This window comes from Mizuhopecten yessoensis, unplaced genomic scaffold, assembly GCF_002113885.1.
Source record: "Mizuhopecten yessoensis strain PY_sf001 unplaced genomic scaffold, ASM211388v2 scaffold7021, whole genome shotgun sequence".
Lineage (NCBI taxonomy): Eukaryota > Metazoa > Mollusca > Bivalvia > Pectinida > Pectinidae > Mizuhopecten > Mizuhopecten yessoensis.
In genome coordinates this window covers 4,002-31,730 of record NW_018406841.1, presented here as the reverse complement: position 1 = coordinate 31,730, position 27,729 = coordinate 4,002, and the positions used below count along the sequence as shown (strand labels likewise).

Sequence of the window (27,729 nt, the reverse complement as noted above, 5' to 3'; positions counted from 1 at the left end):
TTTGAAATAAGTTCCGGCTAATTACTGGGCCACTGAAGGAGTTTAATAAGGAACTGATGACAGATTTTTAGATAAATGAAATGTTCAGGTATTTAACTTTTGAAAAATATATACGTTTGATATATTTCCATGTCTGTGTGCGGATTTGCACAGGGGCAAAATGTCTGGGGGCGTTTCTGTTTTGGGTCACCGGTTTTGCTTGTAAACTTCCGGTTGTCAACTTCTTGGCGCTGTGACACTCCAATATGCCACTAAACCTACCAAAAAAAGTCATTTTGTAGCCTTTGCATGTATTCATGAATCTAGACAGTTGTCACTAGTTTTGAACTTCAAATATTAAAGTTATGAGCTAAAATGTTTGGTAATAGCATATAGTAAATGATTTAGTTGTGTGAGTCCTTTATAACTTTTACTAGACTTTTACATTCTGACACAGACCTATGTTGCGTGCAGCGGAAGATTCACTATATGGCGACTGTTCGTCCATACCGTAATTCAGACGCAGATTAGGTGGTGCGAACACAAAAAAACAGATTCATAAGATGAATTTGTTTTAATATCGAAGACCTCGCCGTTGCTTATTGTATTGATCCTATAATGTAATTGTCATTTTCTTTTAAAAGGTAAGTCAACTAACTGTCGTCTTAAACTTAAGTCGCAGAAATGGTTACAGTTTACAATTAAATCGAAAATAACCACGTTTCAACCATAAAACGATAAGAAAATTTGTACCAGGAAGTACACGTAAATGAGAACAACCGACAGGGGCCAATTAGCATAACAATGATTCTCGTCGTTGCCTCTACGATGTGGAAGTGTTTACAAAATTTCAACTCGCAAGATTCTGTGTCGAAAATGCAAAGTGATAATTAGTCTGTTTTTTCCGGATATATTAGTAATCAAAATAGATCGTCTTAATCTAATCTTATATTGATGACAAAATAAGGGATTTTGACACTGATGCTGATTCATTTACACAGTTTGACAACAGAGGACGCAATGACGTTGTGGTATTTGTTATGTATATCTACATTGGTGAATATGCACAAAGGTAAGTGTATTCCATTACAGAGAATCTTGTACCGAGGAATATCTAGGACTTCCCATTCTAGGAATCTCTAAATAATCGTAACTGGAATTGGCCTATTTATAAACGTTGTAAGAATCAAATGGTCTGGTGGTGTTATTCATTTATATGGGTGTGAATGTTGGCAAGAAATGATAGCGACAGTTGTCAAATTTCTAGGGCAGTCCGTCCTTTCTGCAAGACAGAAACATGAGATCAACAGTCAACATGAAACAGTTTTACAACATTAATCACTTGTTTACAATATGATGTTTTGATCGTATATCCCCTCGGTTTGCTTGTAACTGGAGGCTAACTATTGTGCAAACTTCATCTTGAAATTGTAAGGTCAAGTGTGTTGATAGAAATCGTGTATATAAATCTCTCATACGTTATCTGGAGCATGCGTTTTGTGGCAATTGTAACTTAAAAGGAATTAACTGTTCACATAGGTCAATAACTTCAGAAGTCGACGAAACACAGTGGTAATGGCAGAATTTTAATTGAAGATGTTTTCTAGCTGTTTCAGTCAAAATATAATATTTTTGGTATGTTTTCAAAAGATGTTTGTCATTTATTTGCGAAATATCATAAAATATATCCTGTAATCAACTACAATTTCTTCCCTTCGAATCACGTATTTTGTAGGAACGATTCCTAATAAAAATTATTCTGTCTCTCCTCCTTTTTTCCTTTCCTTCTTTCCTTTCCTTCCTCCTTTCCTCCCTATTACACCCATTATGTTACTTCTTAATCAAGGACTTGATAAGGTTTAAAAACTTTGTGCAAGCCATTTTTTGTATAAGTATTTTTAGTACAAAAATAACATTAATGCTATTATTATAATGTTTACTCGGTGAGGTATATAGCTTAAGAAGTTTATGGAAAGAGGGATAACTCTTCTCCAAAATGTTAACTTCTTGTTTTTGTTAATGAAAATTTGTATTTACAATAGATGTAGCTGGGACAGTATGTTCTGAAGCCGTTACAAATGGAACAACAGGTAATAACTAACACCCCCACCCCATCTTACCTTTCGAGAGATAGGGATGGGTGTTTATGTTAAAGACCACATATTTAAAGGCTCAGACAACTTGAAGAATAAGTCGTTTGTTATAACTCTTGTGATAAAAAATATTTATATAATAGATAGGGATACACTTACTGTACATATACAAGTTATATATATACGCATATAAAAAATAAAAAATAGTTTTTGTACCTAAATACACCAAAGGAAAGTTTCGAGAATATACTTTCGCATGGGGAAACCCATGCCTTTGTGAATATATATAAAAAAATCAGGATGTATGGCATTCCAAAATATATCGTGTAACAAAGTGTGTAACATTTCCGTTAGATTAATACATTTTGTATACATGTATGCGTGTTGCTATATTAATATAAAATTTAGTTTATAATGACGTCATTATGAGGTAATATGTTCTTATATTGATCTTTATTTTAAAGAGGATTTTAAAATACTATTCTTTTATCAGCCTATTACAATGAGGACACCATATTTGTTTCGGGGACTGACTTCAGGGTTCCCCAACCCTTAAAAAAAAATATTATAAAAAAATACAAAATACAATGAAGATTGACAGTGTGCTACCACCTGGGCCCGTATTCATGAAACCGTTATCATGCTCAAACTCAATTTTTTGTTCGGTTGGTTAACTAATAAAAAAATCACATTTTTCAGCATTTTTGGAAGAATTATTGAGAGTCTTCAAGTTTTTTTCTATTTCAAACATTAACACTTGACTATCTCACCGTGTCACATGATATAAGCAAACTACAAATCTATGCTTGAGTATTTAGAATGGTTTCATGAATAATGGCCCCGACTTTATATAATCCTCATATCTAACTCTACTCACACATACGTTAACCAACACCTGCTTTTACTAATAATTTAAAATTAACTTCATGAAAACTGACTTACCAGATATATGATTTTAGACTCCGACGTACTCGTAGCTAAGGTTCCTCGTCGAATGATCTTGCGTCGCATCTCTTAAAAGCGTCTTACAATAATTATATTGATAGTTTATGTTTATAAAATAGAAAAATTTAAAGAGCACTTGACAGGTTTTTTTTCTAGAATTTGTCACTGTTTATTTATCTTATATGGCCTTATTAAGGAGATCTGTTCCACTGCTATGTTGCTTTTTCGTATATACAATTACTTCTCCCTTAATTTCGTTTTCGAGATACCTCTAAGACTTGGATACCTCAGTCGGTTAGACCGATAGTTTACCAATCTGAAGTCCAGGGTACAGTAGAAATGGCCCGACTCTGATAAACAAGGCACATGTCGAGGAAATGTAAACACAGCGGATTTACCCTACACAGCACATGACTTGTATACATGTATATATATTTGTAAACTGCATTACATTTACAATACATATAAAGTACTGAGAAGTGAGTAGACTGCTACCCAGGGTTAGAATCCCGTTATAAAACGCTTATTTATCAAATCATAACGCTTCTTTCCTCTTTGTTTTTTTTTTTATACAAGAATGTCGTAAAATGTTTTTTTTCATCGATTTTCAGTGCATTGTTACAGTCTTTGTCCACAGGTGCAGCTTCAGGTCATCTTTACTAAGACGTATGCCAATTCAAAACATCCCATGCCTGTCATGTTATTGTAGCATTCAGTCAAAATAACAAGAAAGAACAAAAAATGCTATCCACTTTTAGTAAAATTGAATTATCCATTGATAACGTTTTGCTCAATTTAGAATAGCTTTTGATTTAAATGGATAATTAACATGGACATCACTAAAAATGCTTACAAAATGAAAATTCATCAACTTCTGTTATTAAAACGACTTTATAGAAACCTTTTTTAGACCAATAACCGTTTAGTTTCAATTCATGCAATGTGCCACGTTTTTTAATTTCAAAACATTTACATTGCTAGATGCATTTATTGGTATATGTAATAAGTTGTTGTCATAATCTTCAGCAATGATTCCTCAAAGCTTCACGGAACTCTTAAGCATCTCACTGAGACATAACACCTTAATATTCACTTCTTCGCTGAGAAAACATGTAAGATAGGTTCATTTGAAATAAGGGTTTGAACACTTGATCGAAACAGCCATATTTGTATTTCTGTTCCGTTATACACTAACTGAGTACAAGGCAATGCACCGCTGCGTTCAGAAAGCTTTAACATGTTTTGATGAATACAATGGTGCTATATTAAGTCTACAATAACATTCAATAGGAATGTTCTACGGTAACTTCCTTCTTGTCGGTCTTGATGTATACAATGTACCAGCTGGACTTTTGAACACAGAAGTTGAAGCTTTGACCGAACGACATGTCACAATTCCCTGCCCTTTTTCAAACAGCGAGGGAAGCCATGGACAGTAGACGAGATGGACTCAATGTACTGGGATATACGTACATGGCGGTGCTTATGTTCGCCTATATCACAGGTAATACGAACGAAGAAGTATAAATACCAGGGACTATTTTGTTTTATAAATATTAGTTTATTAAGAGTAAACCTTCCTTTATTAAGTAGGTATACTATATAATATGGACAGTATTGAGAGGGATGTTAAATATCTGACTTCAAAATGATTCATATTATTATAGCACTAATTTTGTGAAGATTGCTTATTGACTGATCATTTGTTTAGTAACTGTAGAAGGAGAACAACTGTGTTATGGTGTTAACAGTTTGGGCGTATTCCTGAGATACGTACGTAGATGTTATATCAAAATGTTACTGTATACACAAACCATGTACGTATCAAACAACGTGTCGCAACGTTTCAAGACCGACTTGTCCCTTTGTCAATCTATGACTTCGTAAACGATTTGTATTGTTTACCTGTACAACGATTTGATGAAATTGTATATGTTATTTGACACTCGACTCGGGAATTTTCGCCTATCGATAGAGAGTTATACACACTGTGTCGAATAGGTTACTAGTAATGTGTAAATTTAGCCCCTTCTCCTAATATGTCAGTATTGAGTCATACAGATGACTCAGCTGGCACCCCCTCGTCCCTGTTCATGTTTTGCATTTTCCTGATTTCGATTGCTTCTTTGTTTTGTCTCGTTTTCATTTGACATTGTCTCAATCGACTATGTGATTTTGGGTGTAAGCATGATCCGTTAATGCTGATTTATTGTACTGTGAGGCTGATGTTTTGCATGCAATGTTGGTAGAATTGGCGTTGCTAATTTTTTCTGCGTTCTTTTGAGGTTCTTCGAGCCGTGTTCCGATGTTCCTCCCGGTTTTCATATATTTGACTGCTGACAATATTTGCACGGAATTTGGTAAACAACCCCTGTTTTGTCTAGAATGTCAGTCTTGTCTTTCAGGTTCATGAGTAACTGTCTGACTGTTGTCAATGGTCGCAATGGGTGCTGAAATGGTGTTACCTCATCATCCGGGCAAACGCCTCAGATGTCATTTTCGCGTAACTATTGTGACCCAGTTTTGCATTTGGTTTGGTTCTCATTTACTACCTTCTGTCTCCTTTTTTAATTTTTGTTGTTTGAGTTTTTCTATTCAGCTATTTTCACGTAATTAATTGACCAGTCGGGGTATCCACAACGGTTGAATGCGTCTTTTATATGCTGGTTCTCCCCTTGTCTTTCGTCCAGCTCTGTGATGTTGTTGTTCCATCTGTCAAGGAGGTTTTTGGTGGAATGTTATAAACGGGAGCTCTGCACGGTAAAGCACCTAATCGGAAGCCTCAGTTTCGTATTTTTTAACCAGAAATGAAGTATGTGAAAGTAAAAGTAGGAGTTTAATGCCACCAAATATACGTCTGGTTATAGCGGTATTAACATTATTTTAAAAGGTTAAGCATTATAAAGTAGAACATTAATGCATTGTTTCAAACAGGTTATAAACTTGTATTTACTTATGCTATCCCAGACAAGAATTAATATTTCATTATTTAATACATATATTACAGATAAGTGTCTCCAAGGTTTGGACAAGTCAGAACACATTTAGGTTTTATTACACATGTGTAATACGATATTCATTTCATGGCCGTATGACTTATAATTTGATACGATAGACAAATGCTTTTTATTAGCCCATGTACGTTTCATTCGCAAATGTTTGTGAAATAGACGAATACATGTTATGGGCCTGTGTAAGTTTCGTTTAGAAACGTATTTACAAAAGTTATTTAAATTATTCATTATTGTTTTATGTGCTACTACTGAGGAAATACCACAATATTGTTGTTTATACATGTGCTGGCACATGTTCAATATAACTTCTATACCTTGACAATTACGAACACCTTTACAATTTTATGTTGAATGTAAACATACTGATTCACATATCACTCTGTGGTACGCTCTGAAAGCAGTTAGGTACGGCACTGTATTTACAGTGAATTACTTTATATATTTGTGCTGACATAAAACCAAATGACAGTTGACAGGACGACAAACCGGTTTTAATTCTAATCGGTGGGGCTATATTTAAATTATATGACGGTGTACAATAATTACCCGGAATTAAAATAGCATCGTCCTAACAAAATTATACAGAGATTTGAGAGGTTGGCAACACAAACCCATTCTTCTCGGATGAATAAAAAATATCATGGTTTTAATAAATTTGTAATATTACGGTGACACTGATTTTGTTTAATATTTTGTATATTTATTCCTGAGTGTAGAATGTAAGGCGATCATAACTGTAACTTCGTTATATTTACATATCTTTATAAATGGTAAGTCTCGAATAACTAACCAATTATTTACAGGAAATTGCAAAAGACCTCGCCGTTGCTAATTATATTGAGCATTTACTATAATTTAAATAAAAATAGTAAGTCACACGATGATAAGTGACTGGATTTCTTAAGGTTAAGTTGCAGAAATGTACACAGTATATAAATTAAATACAAATATAGCTATGTTTAAACCAAACATATGTAACTTGATACGTAGATTTGTACCAGGAAGTACACGTTAAAGAGAAATACCGACCTTGATCCATTAACATTACAATAATGCTGCTCGTCGATGCGTCACCATGTTGAAGTGTTGACAAAAATAAACCGGCAAGAGTCTAGATCGAATAGGCAAAGCAATGATTTTCTTGGATAATTATCAAAGGAGTTCGTCTTAGTCTAATCCTATATTAATAACGAAATAAGGAACGTTGACACTTGGTCCTGGTTAATTTACACAGTTTGACAATAGGGGACGACATGACGTTGTGGTATTTGTGTCTATATTGGTGAATTTGTATAATGGTGAGTGTATTCCATTACAGAGAATCTTGTACCGAGGAATATCATAATGAATCATAACTGGATCTGGTCTAGTTATAAACGTTGAAAGAATCAAGTGGCCTGGTGATGTTATACATATATATGGCTTGCTTGTAACTGAAGGCTAATTATTGTGCAAACTTCATCTTGAATTCGTAAGGTCAAGTGTATTGAAAGAAAAAGAATTAAAATCAGTCATACGTTACCTGAAACATGAGTTTTGTGGCATTTGTATCTAAAGAGGATTTGTCTTTAGCACATAGGTCAATAACTGGAGAAGTAGAGAAAACACAGTCTTAATGACAGAGTTTTAACAGTTTTCTAGATGTTTCAGTCAAAATAAATCTGATTTTGTTTTGTTTTTGTATGTTTTCAAAAGGTCGATTATTTGCGAAATATTATAAAGTGTATCCTGAAATCAAACATAATTTCTTCCCTTATATACACACATTTGTAGAAACGATTCCGAATAGAAAATCTAACTGTCCTCCCTTTTCCCCTTTCATACTTTCTTCCCTTCTTCCTTCCTTCCCTCCCTTCCTTTTACTTCCATTATGTTATTTCCTAATCAAGGGCTTTATAAGGTTTTAAATTTTTTTGCAAGCCATTTTAATATAATTAGAGTAAAATTAGAGTTTATGAAAAAAAGAGATAATTCTTCTCCAATATGTTAACTTCTTGTTTTGGTTGATGAAAATCTGTATATTTAATGTATATAATCGGTCTATAATGTTTCTTCCCAACAGATGCAGCTGGGACGGTATGTTCTGACGCCGTTACAGATGGAACTATGGGTAATAACTAACGCCCCACCCCATCTTACCTTTCGAGAGATAGGGGTGGGTAATTATGTTAAAGACCATATTTTAAAGGCTCAGACCACTTGAAGAATAAATCATTTGCGGCATGTCCAACTCTTGTGATCAAATTTATTTACATAATGGATTACTTTACATATACAAGTTTTATTTATACGCTTATTAATAACACAAATCGTTCTTTTGACCTTAATTTCCCAAAGGGGGGAGTTTTGAAAATAAACCCTCTCATCGTTTTAGCAAACAAAATCAAATTGGCAGAACTCTGGTCTTTGTGAATATAAAAAAAATCGGGATGAATGGCATTCCAAAAAATGTCGTTCACAGTATAAAATATTTCCGTTAGATCAATACATTTTGTAAATGTGTGTTTCTACATTGTACATTAGCATACAAGTTAGTTTATAAGGATGTTGTTATAATGTAATATTATTGAATATGGATTTTTATTCAAAGAGGAATTTAAAACATTTTTTTTTTCTTTTAGCCTTTTTTCAGTGAAACCTCATTTTACCGACACAAAACAGCTGACTTTATAAGAAACCTACTGAGAAAAAGTATATCAACCAACACCTGATTTTACCAATAATTTCAATAAAATAATAACAAATAGATTATTTACGATGTTAGGCCATCGTGTATATCAGACATAAAGTTTTGGCCCTCAGGTCTATCTGCTTGTCTTCAGCGTTATAACTCCGGTGTGCTTGTAGTTTCCTCGTCAAAAGAAACTTGTGTCGCATCTCTTAAAAGTGTCTTACAATAATTTTGATTCGATAGTTTATGTTTATAAAATAGGAAAAATAAAAGAGCACTGGACAGGTATTTTTTCTAGAATTTTCCACTATCTATGTGTCTTGTAGATGTACTAATATGCAAAACTTTCTTGTACTTAGAATTGTGGATGGCCCTATTAAGGATCCGTGTTCCTGTCCCTTGGTTTCGTTTTTTAGAGATACCTCTAAGATTAGGGTACCTCAGTCGGTTAGAGCGATAGTATTCCAAACTGAACTCCAGGGTTCAAATCCCGTTATAACACGTTTTTTTTTAAAACAAATCATAACGCTGTTTTCCTCTCTGCTGTTTTTATATAAGATTCTCACAAGATGGTTTTTTTTTTCAAAACCCATTTAAGCTCTAGTCATGCCGACAACATCGATTTCCGGTACATTGTTACAGTCTTTGACAGTGTACGGGGATCTTAAAAACTGTTAAGTTTCGTAGTTTATCGTTGCATACAATCGATTTTTTATTCCACCCCGGCCTTCTTGATGAAAGGCAGGTGCGCTATCCACTGCGCCACATGACCACGATATATATGCATAGTTTTACCAACACAAGGTTTATCGCCAAGGACTTTACTGACACCTGACTGAAAGTAGATCATGTAAAATCGCATTACGTCTATCGGGTTTGTCTTTTTCTCTCTAACGTTAGGCATGTGCATGAAGCTTAGGTCTTGTGTCGAAACTTACTTGATATATATTCGTCCCGTTATAACTTACTAAAAAATGTGCCTCAAATGATTGTATTGATACGTTTATGAATTATAAAAAAAGTATAACGATAACCGGATAGACACATTTTTTTCACTGAAAGTATATGCATATGTTATATGTATTATTATATAATTCTTCCATAAGCAACTGTATAGTTTCGTAGTATAGAGAACACTTTCTTTAAATGTTGTATTGTTTCAGTACTGAACATGTGTGAAGATGGTAATGCCGTCGGTAAACGCGTGGTTATAGACACGTACGGATCGTCTGCGTACAGAACAGATGGCGGTAGTATCAACTGTTCCTGTACGGCGACAATGACGGGACGCTCCGACGGAATCAGTTCAAATGTTCTATTTGACGATGTCCAGTCGTTATATCCTCCGTCTGGATGTGGAAGCAGCGTTATTTTATCAGCGCACGTAGCAGCTGTCTCGTCTGTTCAATCAACAACTTTCGTTTGTACTGTTGGATTTACTAAATTTTACCTTGGCCAGACAAATGATACATTCATTGTTGTGTGGCAGTCTGGACCCAGTGGAAGTACGTCAGAATACTGTCTTTCATCTACGGCAAGTAAGTCGTGTTTTATGTTAATAACTTACGAAGTTTAGTAATTTTTAGTAATATGCATATTATTGTGTTCTTGTAAAACTAACAGGATAAAAGTTATATCCAATTCTTCATTGGTACTTCCTGTAGTATGTATCATACAAAATAATGGCATTAGTACATTGACATTATCAGAAACAACAGCTGGATCGGTTCCCTGTTTGTGTTTACATTTTATAGAGGTTCCCCAACGGGTACTGATTGGTCGTCATGTTTAATTGACTCGGGTTTTTTTTGTTAAGTTTACCGGGTCCCTTTTGCGATTTAAAAATTCATTAACGTAAGTAAGGTAAGGTTAACATGATAATCAACCATCACGAATTTAGGGCTATTACTTCATGTTATATTATTCAGTGGAATTTCTTCATGGTATTGTCTTTAGCTTAGTACAGGTAAGATGTGTTCAAAGTCAAAGATTAACTTAGTTACTGAATTGAAAAGCAGAAACATTTTTTCGTAATACAAACAGCCTGAAATCTGTATATCTCATTATTTCCTCCTTATGCGGCACGCACGCATTTTGGAAGAGTCAAAAATAATAGTACATGTGTGTTGAAACAAACAATTAGCAAAGCAGGTGATAATATATCTAAGGTTGTTTCCATGCAATAACTGCCTTAAAGTTGACGATTTTAACAACATTCGTTGAGCACATACATGCTAAACATGTTACAGCCAAAGTCCGTACTTTAGTGAAATCTGTGAATAGTTATGCATTCTTAATGAGGATTATTTGTGATAGGCAATTATTTTACAATGCAATGGGTCCACCAATGGGTCGATTTTAACGAAATCCGTTACACTCATTCAAATTGACATATCTCAGGCTGAGTTTATTCCGTGAATATTTAAGCACAATTAATGAGGTGACCATATACTACATCTAAAACATGACACGCACGCGAGGGAAATGCATTTCACAAATTCACTTGGTCTTTGTATTTGTACATGTATATAGGATAATTGCCATTTTCATTACAATTAGCATGGATATGACCTTAAACCTCTATACCGTATGCAGAAAATACTTCTTGGTATAACATGTGATACCGGATGTGACGTGTAACCTAAAAAGCACATAGGCAGCAGTGTACAGTAGCGCACGGTGGCCATGGGTGATAATTTTGTACAATGGATAACCCCTGTAATATTACATGTATCAAAATTAATAAATAAAACAGCACTAAAATTGGCATATACATGATGAAGTGGACTATGTGGGCTTCACATTTAAATAAAAAAAATCGAATTTGGTTTGAGACTCCTTTTTTGGTCATTTACAAATCTGTGTTTATACAGCAAAAGCTAGCTTTTCATGTAGTCAATTTTTGTACTCAACACATGTGTAAATATTGTGAAAAATCCACCGATATGACCTATGCTTAAACGTGAGTATTTCTGTTACCTAGAAGGCGATATTTAATTTAAGACAGGTTTTAAGTAAAAAAAATACTACTTGCGTGGGTCAAATTTTGGGCTAAAAATCATGTTTTTCCCCATTTTTGGCGTTTTTTGATGTGGTAACCATTGTTTTCACAAGTCCCAAATCTAGGGAAATCACTCTTCTAAAAAAACTGTATTAAAAATGTAGTTAATAAATATATATATATATGTAGGTGTGTTGTGCAGGATGAATCCGCTATGCATGTTGATCTGAGACATGTTCTTTATTTTAAGGATCAAACCATTTCTACTGTAACTCTGCTACCATAAGGAACATTTAGGGGAGACTTGCAATTTTGATGGTGATATAGGATGTGATACTTAATCTTTATACTGTATACACACTATGCTTACTAATCTATTTATACATTGTGATATATGATGTGATACTCAACCTTTATACTTTATACAAGCTATACCTACCAATCTATTTATACATTGTGATATAGGATGTGATACTTAACCTTTATACTGTATACACACTATACTTACTAATCTATTCATACATTGTGATATATGATGTGATACTCAACCTTTATACTTTATACAAGCTATACCTACCAATCTATTTATACATTCTGATATAGGATGTGATACTTAACCTTTATACGGTATACAAACTATCCTTACTGATCTATTTATATATTGTGATATAGGATGTGATACTCAAGCTTTATACTTTATACAAACCATACTTACTCCTCTATGTATACATTGTGATAACAGATATGACGGGTAAACAAGTACATTCAAGTACAAGTAAACTATAGTTATGAATGTATAATCTTTGTATGAACTAAATTCATGTCTTTCACATGGCTTTAATACCCATTGTTTAGGTACGGGGGCATACTTGTCTGTGAAATGCTTCGAAGTGAATGATAAAAGTGAAGAGAACACCACACCACCACCGACATCCCCTGCTACAGTGATGCTAACGTCAGATCAAAAACCTTCTCCCATCTCTGTGACCAGCCCTTCCACTTCGTCCCTGGCATCGTATTTCAATGGTAAAATATTTAATATGATAAGTCTAACCGCTTGTATGATTGCAAGCAGATTAATTTATTTTCGAACTCATCTATAAATTAAAGTTTACATCCATTTTAGCTGACATGTTTTTTCTACATGCGTTACTTTTTATTTTTCTAAATACTGCACATTTGTTTTATTTTTTCAGGAACAAATGCCATGTGTGCTTGATAATGATAAGTTTATGCAAGTAGATGTAATGAGAAACATTTTTGTCATTGTAATTTGTTTCAGAGAAAAAAATTGAACTCGTCATGCAATTTCATTCAATTGCAGGGTACGATAACAATCTGATAATGTTTAAATGTATTTCATTTGTTTACAGATATAGCTTTGCAAAAATGGACAACAGTTTTGTTAAAGTTTAAAAGGACAGGTTAAATGATTAAATACCATGATTATTTTGCTTCATTATAGGATATTTTTAAATTATGTACTTGATATTATGTTTTTTGTCTGTCTATATCTGTCCACGTTTATTTTGTCAATTCTGTCTTTGTCTATCAACGTTTTGTTTGTCCATGATCGTCTATTTCCGTCCGTATGTCCATGTTTTAAAGTAAAATTGTTCATGACTGTATTGTCACGTGACGTATGTCTAATTGAGTAAGACGATTGGATGTATGAAAGAAGTATGTATGCTTGGCATTTTATTTATCCGTTTCCGCGATAAACCCACCCAAAAAACACTACTTGATGATTGAAGACAACACCGTGTTGATGACGTCATGATGAGAAGATCAATCTGAGGTAACATGAACCCTAAAATACTGGATATTTACGACTGACTTAAGAGCTATTTACCGGTAATCAATTTACCCAGCATTTTCTCTGTAAATTCATTTGTTTCTTTAGTACATGATGTCGTAATTTATCAACCTTCTATAAACTTGATTTATTTTATTTTCATGGCACTTTAAAACAGTCTTTGCACTTAAATTTTATTCGTTTTCAAACCTGAAGGCAAAGCAACAAATGATGCGATACTACTTATGTTTATTATAAGTTATGTTTAGTGTGAACAATAGTCAGTTAAACATTTTTCAGCAAATTTACCGCGCCATGGGTTTCCTTAAACAATTATTGGTTATATATGTTGTTTATATCATTGTTAGCGTTTATTCTACAATGTATACATTACATATACTATGCTATACATTTATACAAACTCAACAAATGAGTATTGAACAAATATCGTCTCATCATAGGTTTACGTGCGTATGCATTTTTTCGCTGCCATCATTGCTAACAGGATACGATATTTCTTTGTACATACATCAATGAGATTGCAAAATTCTATGCATAGTCGTGGTTATTATCATTAATTTGTGTGTCACTCTCGGTATTTTAATGCTCAGGATAATATACCTGACCAGGAAATGCAAACTTCTACAATATTCTGACTGTCATCACCGTCACGTCATCAACAACATCTTCCAGTGCCATTATGACGTCAGAGGTAGCAGCTACTTATGGACTTAGATAACAACAAGTATCTCCAAATTGACATACATCTCTCTCCCCTACGACAGTGTATCCTACGTGAACCCGAAGGTACGTAGTACTGTAAACTAGAGATGTGTTTACGCTTTTAACGATTCGGTGAATCGGCTGATAAACCAGGACATGAACCATTTATATCCAGGTCTTACTATACAACAAGTTCGAAACCGAAAAATACTTGATGCAAACTTGTATTTGTTCATGATGTAAAAAACAAGATAATGATTGCAAAACATCATTATGGAACCATTCTGACGTCATTTGTATCAGTTTCAACATCAAAGTCATTGATATTTTAGAATGTTGGCATATCCACTAGTCAAATATATTTATATAATCATGAATAATGATTACATTTCCACCATTCCGAACATAAAGATCTTTGCTGACGTCTTACTCAGAGTCACATTTTCAGGCCAGCACACCCTTTTTGGTTACAGCTTCACATACGGGTACTATCTGTATAACGTTACGTCTACTTGACAGATATACTCCAATTCGGTAATACAAAGTGACCACATCACCATACATTGTGTATATTACGATTTTATTCATAATGAGGCACAAACTACTAAGCTTGGTCCTAGGTGTAATGAGGAGGGGAAGGACCACAGTTAACTCAATGCATTTATTGTTATAAAAAATGTGAGGTTGAAATTGTTTTCACTATAATACAATTCTCACTCGTACATTCGGGCAATAAGATCTGTACAGACAGCAATAGTCCTGGTATCTATTAACATGGTAAAGCAACAGAACAGTTTATGTTAATACAACAGTCTGTAGATGGATAGTTTGAATATTAAGTAACAACTTAAATTTAAAAACAAATATATTATAACACGACACTTAGTTTAGGAAATACGTCTTAAATTGGTTGTAATGTCTAAACGTCGCTTTTTAAAGAAACATCTGACATGAACTGTTTTCGCGTTCCCTTATATTTTTCTCACAGGATCACTGGATCTTTGATGTCAATTTCACATTCCTCTCCTTCACCCACTACAAATCTAGTATTAACAAAATTCCAAACACTGAACACATGCCTTCTTCCTGATTTTATCTTTTCAGTCAATTTACTAACGACGACATATTAAAATTCTGTATTTAATACCAAATTTTAAAGGTTCAATCACCTGTGTGTTACGTTAATCTTTTAAGTTACTCATTAAATGACAAGCAACTCGTCTTGTCAAATGATAGTACACAAAATGCGAAATATTTTATAAAAATGATGGGATAAAGCCAGAAATTACTTGTTTGAATTATTACTATAACATTATATATATTACATTTCCTGTAAATCGGAAAAAAACAACTATCCAATGTCCTTGTGATTGTACAAAGTTAAAAACAAATGACGATTTCTTAGTACCTCTCTAGCGCTTTCACCTCTTTAGAGGCTCATCAGGGGGATACATTTCCTGTATTAACATATTGGAAATCTTTCAATGCCTGAAATGGGACATCATTTGATGTCCACCAGACGATTAGTTAATAAGTAACGTAAAAATACATTACGACACCCTATCGTTACAATAATTCTGTTGATGTATAGTGCAAGGCATATGAGTTCGACTTGAATGAAAAAATCTCTTCCTGTTTCTGTTTACGTAACGCATACACTGAGTGCAATGGGGACATTCTACAAAGTTTATGAAGCGTATACTTGTTTACTGAATATACTAGTTCTTTATTTACAATATATGACGTAGTAACACCCAGCAATAGCAGTATCCTTCTCGTCCTTTAACATATAAAATTAGGACAATCAAGTCGATTTGGTGAATGGACCCATGATTACGGTTCTGTCTACTCCGGAAGAAGAACACATAAGACCATGAGGGGCAGAATCAACCGGATGAGATATATGGCTTTTGTAATACTGGTGGACTATATCATCACAGGTAAACCCAATGCGGAAGTAAATTCTTGTTAAGGTGATCACTCCGTAAAAATGTATTTGCTGTGTTTATTTAGCTTGATAGCAGTATAGGTAAAGTAACTTTAACTGGTGTCTACGAAAAAGGTGTTGGGATACAACAGCTGGCATTAAATATCATTATTCTGCAGGCTATACTCGTATCAGTCTCTGTCAGATTATCGATATAGCAGTCATATAAGTTGCTATGTTTCATATATACTTTGTAAGTTTTTCTCGGTTTGGCTTTTTTCTTTATAATTTTGGGGTTAAATCTGTACAAACATTTAGACTATATGCATGTAGGCATCCTTTTCGCTTTAAAGTGGGAAACATTCGCACATAAGCACCTTCAAGTCTGTGTAGTTTGATATTATATATTTGCTGATGTAATGGGGATACTACAAAATGTATTGATAGGTTTGAGATGAACAGAATAAAACAGAAGTTGAAGAAGTACTAGAACAGAGTGTAACCATGTCATGTATTGTGCATCACATCCATTTGAAATATGTGATAAGATGCACGTTTTAGCATTTTTCTAAGTATTTTCTTCAAGTTGGTTTAAGTATGGATTATAAAAAGATTATTGTAGCATAGACAATAAGTGTTTTTATGTGACACGAGTCATTTCGGTACATATATAACAACTTATTGTACATACGCTTACAGCGTAGCAGAATCGACATCGATTTGCGGGGACAACGCGTACAATCTTACACCTTTATGTACATACACTTCGCTGGTCATTTGTCTGATGGAGGTGATAGAGTACATACCATACTAGTCATCGAAACGACGCATATAAACACTTATTGGTTGTGCTACATGAATCTTTTCAAAACGTTTAAATATTTTAATCAATCACACGCTAAGGTTTAGTTTAGCCTAGGACAGTCATGTGTCGGTGCCAAAAGATAAAAATATAAAAGTGTTAAGGATTTGCGATGTACTTACAGTTTGATATGCATTTTGACTTTCTATATGCATAAATGGCTATGATATCCTCGATGTCCAGGGGTTTCGCTCACTTTCGCTCTCTACACTTCTAGAATATGTCGTAGCAAAATCGAAGGCTAAGTGTGCATCACCTTGTGGATTATACAAGAAGACTTGTCTGATCTATAGATGTACATCAAAAGTTTCTGTCGATCGCATAACAGTAAAATTGGTGTGAGTATAACCTCTGAAGTATCGAGGATGTGACTATATCTAATGCTCACTTTTCTATTTTCTTAATCATTATTCTGTTTGAAAAAAGCAGGACACAATGGACATTGTGATTGTTAGTAATGATAGATATTGATTGCAGGCATCGATGCTACCATATGTGCTGATAAAGCTAATTCAGATGGATTTACTAACGGTATGTATAGCGGATGTTGTAGTATTCTATGTACGTACAAATAAATTAATATTTTTGTTGAAATATGCAAAAGAAGGTAACGATAGATTTATAAATTGAATCAGAATATTTAGATGTATTTAAAGAGTAAATCTTAAAAAAAAGGAAAAATCTGATTTCCTCATAGTGCGCAAAATTCGACCCATATTGTATAAATGTTGTCAGAAATTTTCATCTTTAAAACAGATTGGAGATTCAACTTCAAAAGCTTTACAATTCTAGTTAATAACAGTATTAGGCAATTGACATTGACATGGTATATAGTTGATATAGTAAGATTATTGTTTCTGATCTTGAAGTAATTTGCTTCAATTGAAAAGAAAAATGAAAACAAGAGATTGACATTACAAAATAACAATAAATCAACACAACACTAATGAATCGATATGTAGGAGTGGGACAATGATAACTTCTCATTCTAGACTTTATGTTTGGGTAGAGGTAGAAAGATATCGATACTTTAGGCTCTCACCGAACATCATCTGTTTAAACATTTACTTGATTTAATGAATTTGATCTTACAGTGTTGCCGATGTGTAGGAGTGGATCACTGACAGCTGGACGTGTGGTGGTAGATACGAACGACACAGGAGTGTTAGACTACGACAGTTGTCGGTGTACAGTTAGTCTAAGTGGGACTAATACAGGTCCTGTCAACTTACAAACTGGACCTTATCCTGGAACAGCGCCGGCGTCTGATTGTGGAAGCATCCTTAGATTTAACAGACATCCTACTAATACTTATACTGAATATCAATGTACACGGCTTAGTGGTGATATCATTAGCAATTTTGCCAACAATGAACTGTTAAATATAACTTTGTCGAAAGTCAATAACAACACCCAGTTGCAGTCCGGGTACTGCATACTCATTAAATCAGGTAACATAACGGCTTACTTATAAACAGATTTACATTCACTCTGTATTTGCATGAAATACGTTTTACAAACACCTTATCGCCTGTTTAACTCCTCCAACAAACAATAAATTCAATTATCTAATAATTCAGATTCGTCTGAGCATCATCAACGCTAGGAAATTTACGATAATAAATATCTATTTAAAAATCTTGCTAACAGTCAACAAACTATTTAAAGCTGACAGGTGTCTTAGTAGCATGTATCATAATGTTAGCTTTTCGACAGTTGTGCACCTATTTACAACATATCATTATCAAAAGAAATAATATCAATCCTCTTAGAATATTATTTAACAAAATGTAGAATCAATCATCAATGTGCGTTGCATATAAACCACTAGTAGGTACGATTTCAAAAAATCAAATTAGTTAAAATACACGTTTATATACGTTCTTAAAAAACATGTTTTAGAAACGTTTAAACGTTTGTACGACTTTTGGGTATGATAAATAATAACACATTAAAATAACTGTAAATTTATATTTCTTTGTTTTTTTTATGTTGCATTTTCTGACAAACATTGCCTTCTTAATTACACAAAGGCCAGAATAATACCAGATGTTAATGTTTCAGAATAACATTTGTGTTCATTTTTCCTAAAAAAAATATTAATATATATATTGCACATTCAAACTGCAAGTACATTGATACACATCTTAATTGAAAGAGTAACAACGTTAAAAGCTAATTTGACGTCCTCTCCACACGGCTTATTTATCAATAAACGTCAGATCTACAAATTAATGGCATAAATTATGACGAAATTTCATTAAAATAAACGGTTGTAATGTATAACAAAATATATTTGGTATTTGGATTGGTATCTTGTCACAGGTGTGAACTTAAGGGTTACGTGTGATTCACCAGATACATTACTTGCATCATCTACTCCTGAAGCAGTAATGACAACAACAACAACAACAACAACAACGACATCAACAACGATGACGACGCCACCAACAACGATGACAACAACCCCTGTTGACGTCAAATCGGGATGTTGTAAATGTGACCAACCTACTATCCCGTTGGGTATGTATATGGGAACATATTTAGCTATCCCGATATAATTTTGTTTTTGCCTATTTCCCATGTAAATCAAAAAGAAATACAAAAAATGTTCATATCATAATCCATAACTTAGAATATGCGGTTCAGAAATAACAGTAATATCATTAGAAGTAATGTTTAAATGTTAAAATCAAAATGACAAAACATAAATTCGTATTCAGATGAAAACAACCTTCATTAGTTTGTCGTGAATGTGTCTTGTGTTACTTGTTTATAAAGTTAGATATCTTAAAACTAAATTCCACGAATAAAGAAGAACAGTAAATCTCTTGTTTTCCCTACGTACAGTACCAATATAATTGTTTGTTGTTTGTTAAATGACGCTTGAAAACAAATGTTGTGCGACATATGGACACAATTGTAATGGATTTTTGATATGCTTATATTTGTACCATGACCAAGAACAGATATAAATTTAATATCCAGGTGAATAGTGGCAACTCGTATATATTTACTACTTTTGCTGTCTTCACTGGTCACACAGAAACGTCACACACAAACACTAACTGATTAAGATTTATAACCTTTCTAAAATGCATACTTACTATCCTCAAGACAATGATTAGAAATAGAAACGGGTGAAACAGTGATTAACGCCGTGTACGATAAATATCTATGTTAACAAACAATAGAAGTTTGAATATGAAACATATTTCTTGGCACTTGGCATGTTTTTTTGCTTTATTTTGACGAGCACAGATATTTAATGCAATGCGACATACGTTGTAAAAATTATGTTGTAAATTCAAAGGGGAACCAATGGGTTTCTGTTTCATTTTAATATTTTAAAAAGCAAGGCTTTTTGTGGTCTTAATAGCAGTTCCCGTTTCTCTGTCACGGCTGATTTGAACCAAGTATATCGCTTATGTAAGTATATACGTCATGAAATATTTTATATTATATTTTATAAAACCAAATTAGAATTAAAACACAGTTTAATTCGAGAAGTTTTTTTTAATCAATAAAACATGATGTTTGTTGTTGAGATTTACAGAGAAATCATCAATTATTCAGTAAAAAAATAAGTTAATATTATTTGCATTGTGAATAGGAAGATAACTTATATCATCGTTCACGTGTTTCTATATTTTGAACTAATTTTCCCAGCATAAATTGAGTGTTCTTTGACGTCTTTTTGATTAAATGATTAATTGATACCAATAACAAACCAAATTTATAAATGGCCGCATGTCGTTGGTTTTTCTCCGGGTACTCCGGCTTTCCTCCACCACCAAACCCTGGCACGTCATCAAATTGCCATAGCTATATTGATAAGATGTAAAACACAAACAAACAAAACAAGAAAAACTAAAGTATCGGATGGCAGGAAGTAAATGTGTGTTTGGCTCGTTTAGACATGAGACAAGAAACTAAGTGTAACGACCACATATTAAATTTAACAAACTTGGTAGCCCTTCATCCCAGCATGTTGCCAAATAGCATAACCCTAGGCCTCTTAGTTATTAAGAAGAAGTTGTATAAAGGTTTTTAACATATTTGACCCCCATGACCTTGAAAATAGGTGAAGGTCATTTATTTTAAAAACTTTATAAATGGCCGAAGGAACAAGGAACTAGGTGAAATGAGCTACTATTCAATATAATATCTTGCTTTAACAGGGAATGTAACTCCGGTCGTCTTGATCGACGATTCTGTTATATTTATGATTAAATCGTAACTCATTAATTCTTCGTTATCCCTTTCAGTCGGTGTCGTTGTCCCCATAGTGGTGACCTTACTGGTGGTAGCGGTGGCCACGGTCGCTAATGTGATTCTGTACAAACGGTAGGTAGAGGTGAACAAACGGTAGGTAGAGGTGAACAAAGACTAGTGCATCACTAGTGAAAGACATTGTTTACATGTAGGCGGATTATATATTTATTCAGTCAAATAATAAATAGCATAGTTCTGGTAGTTGTAATATAAATATCAAAAATGCCAAAGCTTATATTTTGTCCTTTACAATATAGAGTTTGTGAACTAGAAAATCCTTTTGAAAACAATCATTATGTCTGACATTAATTTGATAGTATATTGTAAACCAGTGAAGATGACAGTTATATTTCATCACCGATATTCTACTTCATCGGAAACTATATTTGCAGGCGTCTTACGATGGTGAATGAACTGAAATCTGGATCCCATGTCATGACCTCACAAGACACTGTCCACTATGACAGTCTTGACCAGTCACGTGTTGAACCCCCAAATACGTACGAGGAAATGTCCACGCGACAAACCTACGTCAATACGGCGATGAGTACTTGAACATGATAGCTTCGTGATCAGTTAGTAGTTGCTTGCCATTGCTACAGCAGACATAGGAAAAGAGATATAAACATTTTAAACCTTAAACATTTTATAGAAAGAAAACAAACTACCAATGAACATAGTCCAAGTTCCATCTTTTTCATAGGGGGATATTTCAACCAGTGCAATTAAGAAACCATTGCTGAAAATGTTTTGGGCGAAAGCTGCTTTGAAAACATGATAAAACAAATACCACTGATAAAAATGCTGGTTGACCCTCTCAGTATTCCAAAATACATCTGGAATAAAATATAACATACGATAAATATGAAAATACGACGCCCAATTGTACAGTGTTGGTGAATTACCTCGAGTGCCAAGAGGACCAAAGGAACTGACAGGTCGGAACATCTCAACAGACATTACAACAGAAGCGTTTGAACTCTGATCTAGTTAAACTAGCATTGACAAAAAACCGAGACATGAAAATGCTATTTCTTATAATACATATTATATAACACAGGCTATTTCCGTGCAATATCGCCGTTCAATAAAAACAATATAGCACACAAACAATAGACATAGATTGATGGCTGTGGCATAGGCATTGTGAAAGAATAAAATTAATAAACGAACACGAGTGTTAGAGTTAAACACATACAACAACTGCATGTTCAAATTCCACCTTAACTTCTCCGACACACACATAATCAATTGTGACCTCGTGTAACCGGTCAACGTCATCAGTGTTCCAGTTTCATGGCGGACTCCACAGTATATTATCTGGTTCAGTGACAGGCGGAAACATCAAAGTTAATATCCATCAACAAACCTAGGAAGAAACGCGTCCATGTTATAGGAAATGACAGTCGGTGTAAACTAGTAAAAAGTTCCGACTTCGATCTGTATTGTGATGACCTTTACTTTGACAGTGCACGCGCCGTTTTGCCATATATGTGACGTCATTACTATTTTCGTAAACGTCAATCTGTTGAATGGTTTTAGTATAAAAAAAATCATTATTCATGTTGTTATGATAATCATTAAAACATTGATTGATGAAAAGAAACCTAAATCATTGTTGGTTCATTTGAATGGTTCTCATTGAAACGTTTCTGGAACTATTGTTGTGACGCAGCTAGCTCCAAACATAATGCATGTGGAACGGTTTATGTTTCTCTTTCTATCCCGTTGTTGTCTTCATCTTTGCGCTGATATTCTATATTGTTTGACAAATCCTAACAAGAACTGCGATTCCGATACATTTATTAAACAGCACATACATGAATAAATGTCAAATTACATGGCCATTAAGAGTGGAATACGATTTGTTATGTAGCCACTCGTAATATCTCGCGCTGGTGTAAAGGCACATAACAGTCGTTTTACACTTCCTGACGTACCCGGCGTACCTGACGACAAACCGTGCACGTCACCCTCGCCGCAGCCTCCACCGTAATCTCGCTTAACCAGACGCTTGATCACTTGTAATTCAAGAGTCTGGTCAAACACAGGACTTTAAAATTACCAGAGTGCAGTGTTTTTACTTTCGTATTCTGACGTTATGTCAACGCCATTAAACATTTCACTGAATAATGAAATTAAAAAAAAAAAATACCTATGCATGCATTCCTAAACTACCCGTGTATTCACTATAATCGGAACAATGTAAGAAAATGTGTCAAATCTCCAGAATAATGCCATCTATTTCCACTGAATAAATCATAACTAAGCACAAAGCCTACAAGGCTGACTGAAGTTTGGAAAAAGCACGAAAACAAGTGAGATTTCACCTGTACACTATTCAAAACACCCTCAAGTTCTCACTCAGGTAATTTGGCTTCACTTGTATCAATAGCCTTGTTAGCTTCATGAATTATTGTAAAATATCCAATGAAAAAACATGAAATCATTCTTTTTGAAGCATTTTCTTCCATTTTTCTCGTTAATAGTGAAAACATTGATACTTCAAGAATGTATATACAGGTACCTTTTTCATGAATTAAAATATTCAATGTAATTTTGGGCCACTACAATTTTGACTTCAAAAAGTGAAAATGGTGTGTCAACCTTTGACCAATGAGATAATTTACCAGAATCCTGGTAAGCCTCGTTATGATGTCACAAAACGAAAGCACTGGGTTTGACCAGACTCTCTGTTCGGCATAGTTTGCGCAGGCAACAAGTAAAGGTTATTGCATGGTGTTCGAGTAACAAGGGATTTATTACATCCGAGCGAAGCGATGGTGTAATAAGTCCCGAGTGACGAGAAATCATGCAATAACTGGCATACTGCCTGCTTCCCAACTCGAACAAAACAGAAAAAATGAGTAAAACATGTTTACCTGGACAATCTTTTTACCTACCCTACACTGCAGATAATTTACATCTACCTGTGTGAGTGAGTACTAATCACAACCAGGTAAGATTATCTTTATTCTCAATAGCCCAGTTTGAGTGTATCCTTCATAATGGATACAAGTGTTTTGCATTACTTTATCCAGCTCCAGTGTCAGGGAAGGTAAGGAGTGTCTGTTCAACAATTAGAACAAAATACGGAAAACAATGTTGAATTTCTGACTACATTTTCAGTTTAATTTTCAAGATGTGGTAAAGGTACAGGATTTTGAAACAATTTTCATACATACAATGCAAGGGTTAAACAATCTTCAAGGAATTCCAGTTCTTTCAATTAATGGTATATTTGAATGTGCAATTTTGTATAAAGGAACAGCTCCTAAAGATTCTAAACTTTTCCAGGAAATGCTTATCCTCTCATGTGTTTGTTTTTGTTTGTTTTTCAATCATGAAATTACCATTTTTAGCTTTTTTCTCTTTTCTTATTTTAAATGTGTCAACTAAGTTTATCCTTTCCACTGTATTGACTTCATCGTTACTTACTGATTGATTATCTCCCCTTTCTTACAGCATTTGTGACCACAGTCCACTGGGCACATCCCCTTTCATGGTCAGGTAATCATGATTGGCCTTGAAAGGGGATTATGTGTGCAGTGGACAGTGGAAGCAAGTGATTTATTGCCCACTTTTTTTTCCATTGTGAGAGGTGGGAAATATGCAGTAAGAGTCTGTTTGAACGTGATTACCTCCACCGTCACAGTTATCCTCACTACACCGATTGTCTCGTACAATGGTTCATTTCAGTTCCAGGTCCGCTGCTCGAGAGAGCGTGTAGACCTGAGATAGCCTACATTATAAGTCGTAATCCTATACAAGTTACATTACAGACCATACACATTTAATACAAATACAGGTAAACGTTATACGCAATATTATGGTGTTACGGTTATTCATGCAATATCGTAATCTTACGTACGATGTCGGGATTCCTAAAATGACCTTAGATGTTAATAGGACGTTAAACAATATAAAATCAACCAAACCAAACCAGAAACCATGTCGGAATTCAAAGAAAATTAAGTCGCCTAGACAATCCAAAGATGAACAAGTGACTATTTTTTAAATATTTCTCCTCCGTATTGTAACAGATGAAACAAACAGTGCATTATAATGTATATTGTTCCGCTCTGATGAGTAAATAAAGCGGGTACGGTTTTTGACTGAATACATAACAGCTATATTTAATATACAAAACTACATACGGTAACTTCCTATTTCCCAACATCATTGCATATCAGCTTAATTTTCAGATATCGAAGTTAAATTATTACCAGGAAAATTATTACAATTCTCTGCCCTTTGAGAAAAGTAAAGATCAGATGAGTTATATATACTTACGTTTGATGTCAGAATTCCTCAAAGACCTTAGTTGTTAATAAGACGTGAAACAATATAAAACCAACCAAACTGAATACACAAACGCTATATTTAGGATACCGTTGTATATTAAAGATATCGAAGTTAAATTAGCAATATCATAACAATTCTCTGCCCGCTTGAGTACGTGAAGCCATGATCGATCAACAGGAGAAAGTCACCTTACAGGGATACATGTATATGGTGGTGTTTGTGTACTCCTATATTACAGGTAACACGAACAAGGAATAGGGAGGTAAATACATGGGATATATTTCTCGTTGATTTTCCTACCACGATGTTCTAAGACGAAATATACATTATTCAGTATGTATATAACGAAGTTTGCCCAGTATCGATTAGGATGTTATTTATTGGTTTCAATAATGAATGATAATCATAACATTATAACGTTTTAGGTCATACATTATTTCTCGTTTGCTCATTGTTTGTTGGTAATAACAACAGGACAGAGGACGAAATACATTTCCTTTATCATTGCTTCATCAATGCATTATTTCTTCAATAGATCAATCATAATTGCGCTAATAGATCACATACACCATTGAACACTGAAATGTGGGTGTGCTTTATATAAGAGCATTAAGTATATAACAATTTAAAAATGTTAAAATACAGATCTGCCTAAAAGAATAAAGAGTGTAAGAGTAATTGATCGCAATAGTCCAGAATGATAGACTTATTTGTGTCCGTCGTTCGCTTCAGTTTTTTCGTGTAAATTAGGTATCACTTAATTCTGTAACTGATATAGTCTTTGTCATTGCAGTTTTGTAAAGAACACCATTAATTTGATTTCCAGGCTTGACCATTTTGTTATTGAATATTATAAAAGACTATATCTATTATAAGTGTTAACACAACGGCATGTACTGACCGGACTGGTTTGGACAACTTCTGCCCCGGTATGGTGATGTATCGTAAATCAGAATGCGTATATTATTCACGGATCGAACGACATGCAATGTTAAGATCTGTTGATGCTAGGTTCTATGACAGAAGACTAGTTTATCCTTTCCCTGAATTAGAATAAATGCAATAAAATACAAATTCCTAACTATCCCAGGATATAACTTAACATAATTATGTTGAAACGTGTTCTGACCGTGCTTTGTATTATATTTGCAAAAGTTGGAGAAAATTATCATTGCTTATATTATGGAGTGTTTCATGTTTCGTCAGCAGACCCTGATATTCTAGCTCCCTTGATTACGCGCTTGTCCCCAGGTGCAGCTTCAGGTCATCTTTACTAAGTCGTATGCCAATTCAAAACATCCCATGTCTGTCATGTTATTGTAGCATTCAGTCAAGATAACAAGAAAGAAAAATTGAATTATCCATTGATTACGTTTTGCTCAATTTAGAATCCCTCTTGATTTAGATGGTTAATTAACATGGAAATCACTAGAAATGCTTACAAAATGAAAATTCATCAACTTCTGTTATTAAAACGACTTTATAGAAACCTTTTTTAGACCAATAATTCATGCAATGTGCCACGTTTTTTAATTTCAAAACATTTACATTGCTAGATGCATTTATTGGTATAAGTAATAAGTTGTTGTCATAATCTTCAGCAATGATTGCTCAAAGCTTCACGGAACTCTTTAGCATCTCACTGAGACATAACACCTTAATATTCATTTCTTCACTGAGACAACATCAATTCTTTAATAGCATATACATACATAAATATTTGAATGACTAAGTAACTCCATATTTTTATTCGTTGACAAAACATGTAAGATAGGTTCATATGAAATAAGGGTTTGAACACTTGATCAAACAGCCATATTTGTATTTCTGTTCCGTTATACACTAACTGGGTGCAAGGCAATGTACCGCTGCGTTCAAATAGCTTTAACATGTTTTGATGAATACACCAGTGCTATATTTAGTCTACAATAACATTCAATAGGAACGTTCTACGGTTACTTCCTTCTTGCCGGTATTGATGTATACAATGTACCAGCTGGACTTTTGAACACAGAAGTTGAAGCTTTGACCCAACGTCATGTCACAATTCCCTGCCCTTTTTTAAACAGCGAGGGAAGGCATGGACAGTAGACGAGACAGACTCAATGTACTGGGATATACGTATACGTTGGTGATTGT

The 27,729-nt window shown here is 34.1% G+C and overlaps 2 protein-coding genes across 3 annotated transcripts; both read left to right on the top strand.

Moving 5' to 3' along the window:
• Window positions 1-4,221: 4,221 nt before the first annotated feature.
• Window positions 4,222-14,484, top strand: LOC110452967. 2 transcript variants are annotated; one of them, XR_002463240.1, is made up of 5 exons: window positions 4,222-4,521; window positions 8,094-8,141; window positions 9,866-10,240; window positions 12,559-13,501; window positions 14,110-14,479. XR_002463240.1 is itself a non-coding variant. In XM_021501748.1 (4 exons), exons 1-4 carry the CDS (start codon window positions 4,404-4,406, stop codon window positions 12,804-12,806), a joined length of 789 nt encoding a protein of 262 aa, XP_021357423.1. In that variant the 5' UTR covers window positions 4,222-4,403; the 3' UTR covers window positions 12,807-14,484. The 2 variants fall into 2 exon arrangements, 1 of the variants encoding a protein (XP_021357423.1); XM_021501748.1 differs by having other exon boundaries at window positions 12,559-14,484.
• A 696-nt stretch (window positions 14,485-15,180) lies between these two features.
• LOC110452986 lies at window positions 15,181-22,748 on the top strand. The gene is made up of 6 exons (XM_021501774.1): window positions 15,181-16,161; window positions 17,488-17,541; window positions 18,105-18,461; window positions 19,336-19,533; window positions 21,279-21,357; window positions 21,678-22,748. Exons 1-6 carry the CDS (start codon window positions 16,095-16,097, stop codon window positions 21,838-21,840), a joined length of 918 nt encoding a protein of 305 aa, XP_021357449.1. The 5' UTR covers window positions 15,181-16,094; the 3' UTR covers window positions 21,841-22,748.
• The last annotated feature ends 4,981 nt before the right edge of the window (window positions 22,749-27,729 follow it).

What these genes read in the sequence shown, in the direction of transcription:
- LOC110452986 (XM_021501774.1), top strand. Translation starts at nt 16,095, where the DNA reads ATGAGGGGCAGAATCAACCGGATGAGATATATGGCTTTTGTAATACTG. An exon ending in TTCAGATGGATTTACTAACG is followed by an intron (nt 17,542 to 18,104) that starts GTATGTATAGCG and finishes TTGATCTTACAG; the next exon opens with TGTTGCCGATGTGTAGGAGT. An exon ending in CCAACCTACTATCCCGTTGG is followed by an intron (nt 19,534 to 21,278) that starts GTATGTATATGG and finishes TATCCCTTTCAG; the next exon opens with TCGGTGTCGTTGTCCCCATA.
- LOC110452967 (XM_021501748.1), top strand. Translation starts at nt 4,404, where the DNA reads ATGTCACAATTCCCTGCCCTTTTTCAAACAGCGAGGGAAGCCATGGAC. An exon ending in CGTTACAGATGGAACTATGG is followed by an intron (nt 8,142 to 9,865) that starts GTAATAACTAAC and finishes GTATTGTTTCAG; the next exon opens with TACTGAACATGTGTGAAGAT. An exon ending in CTGTCTTTCATCTACGGCAA is followed by an intron (nt 10,241 to 12,558) that starts GTAAGTCGTGTT and finishes CCCATTGTTTAG; the next exon opens with GTACGGGGGCATACTTGTCT.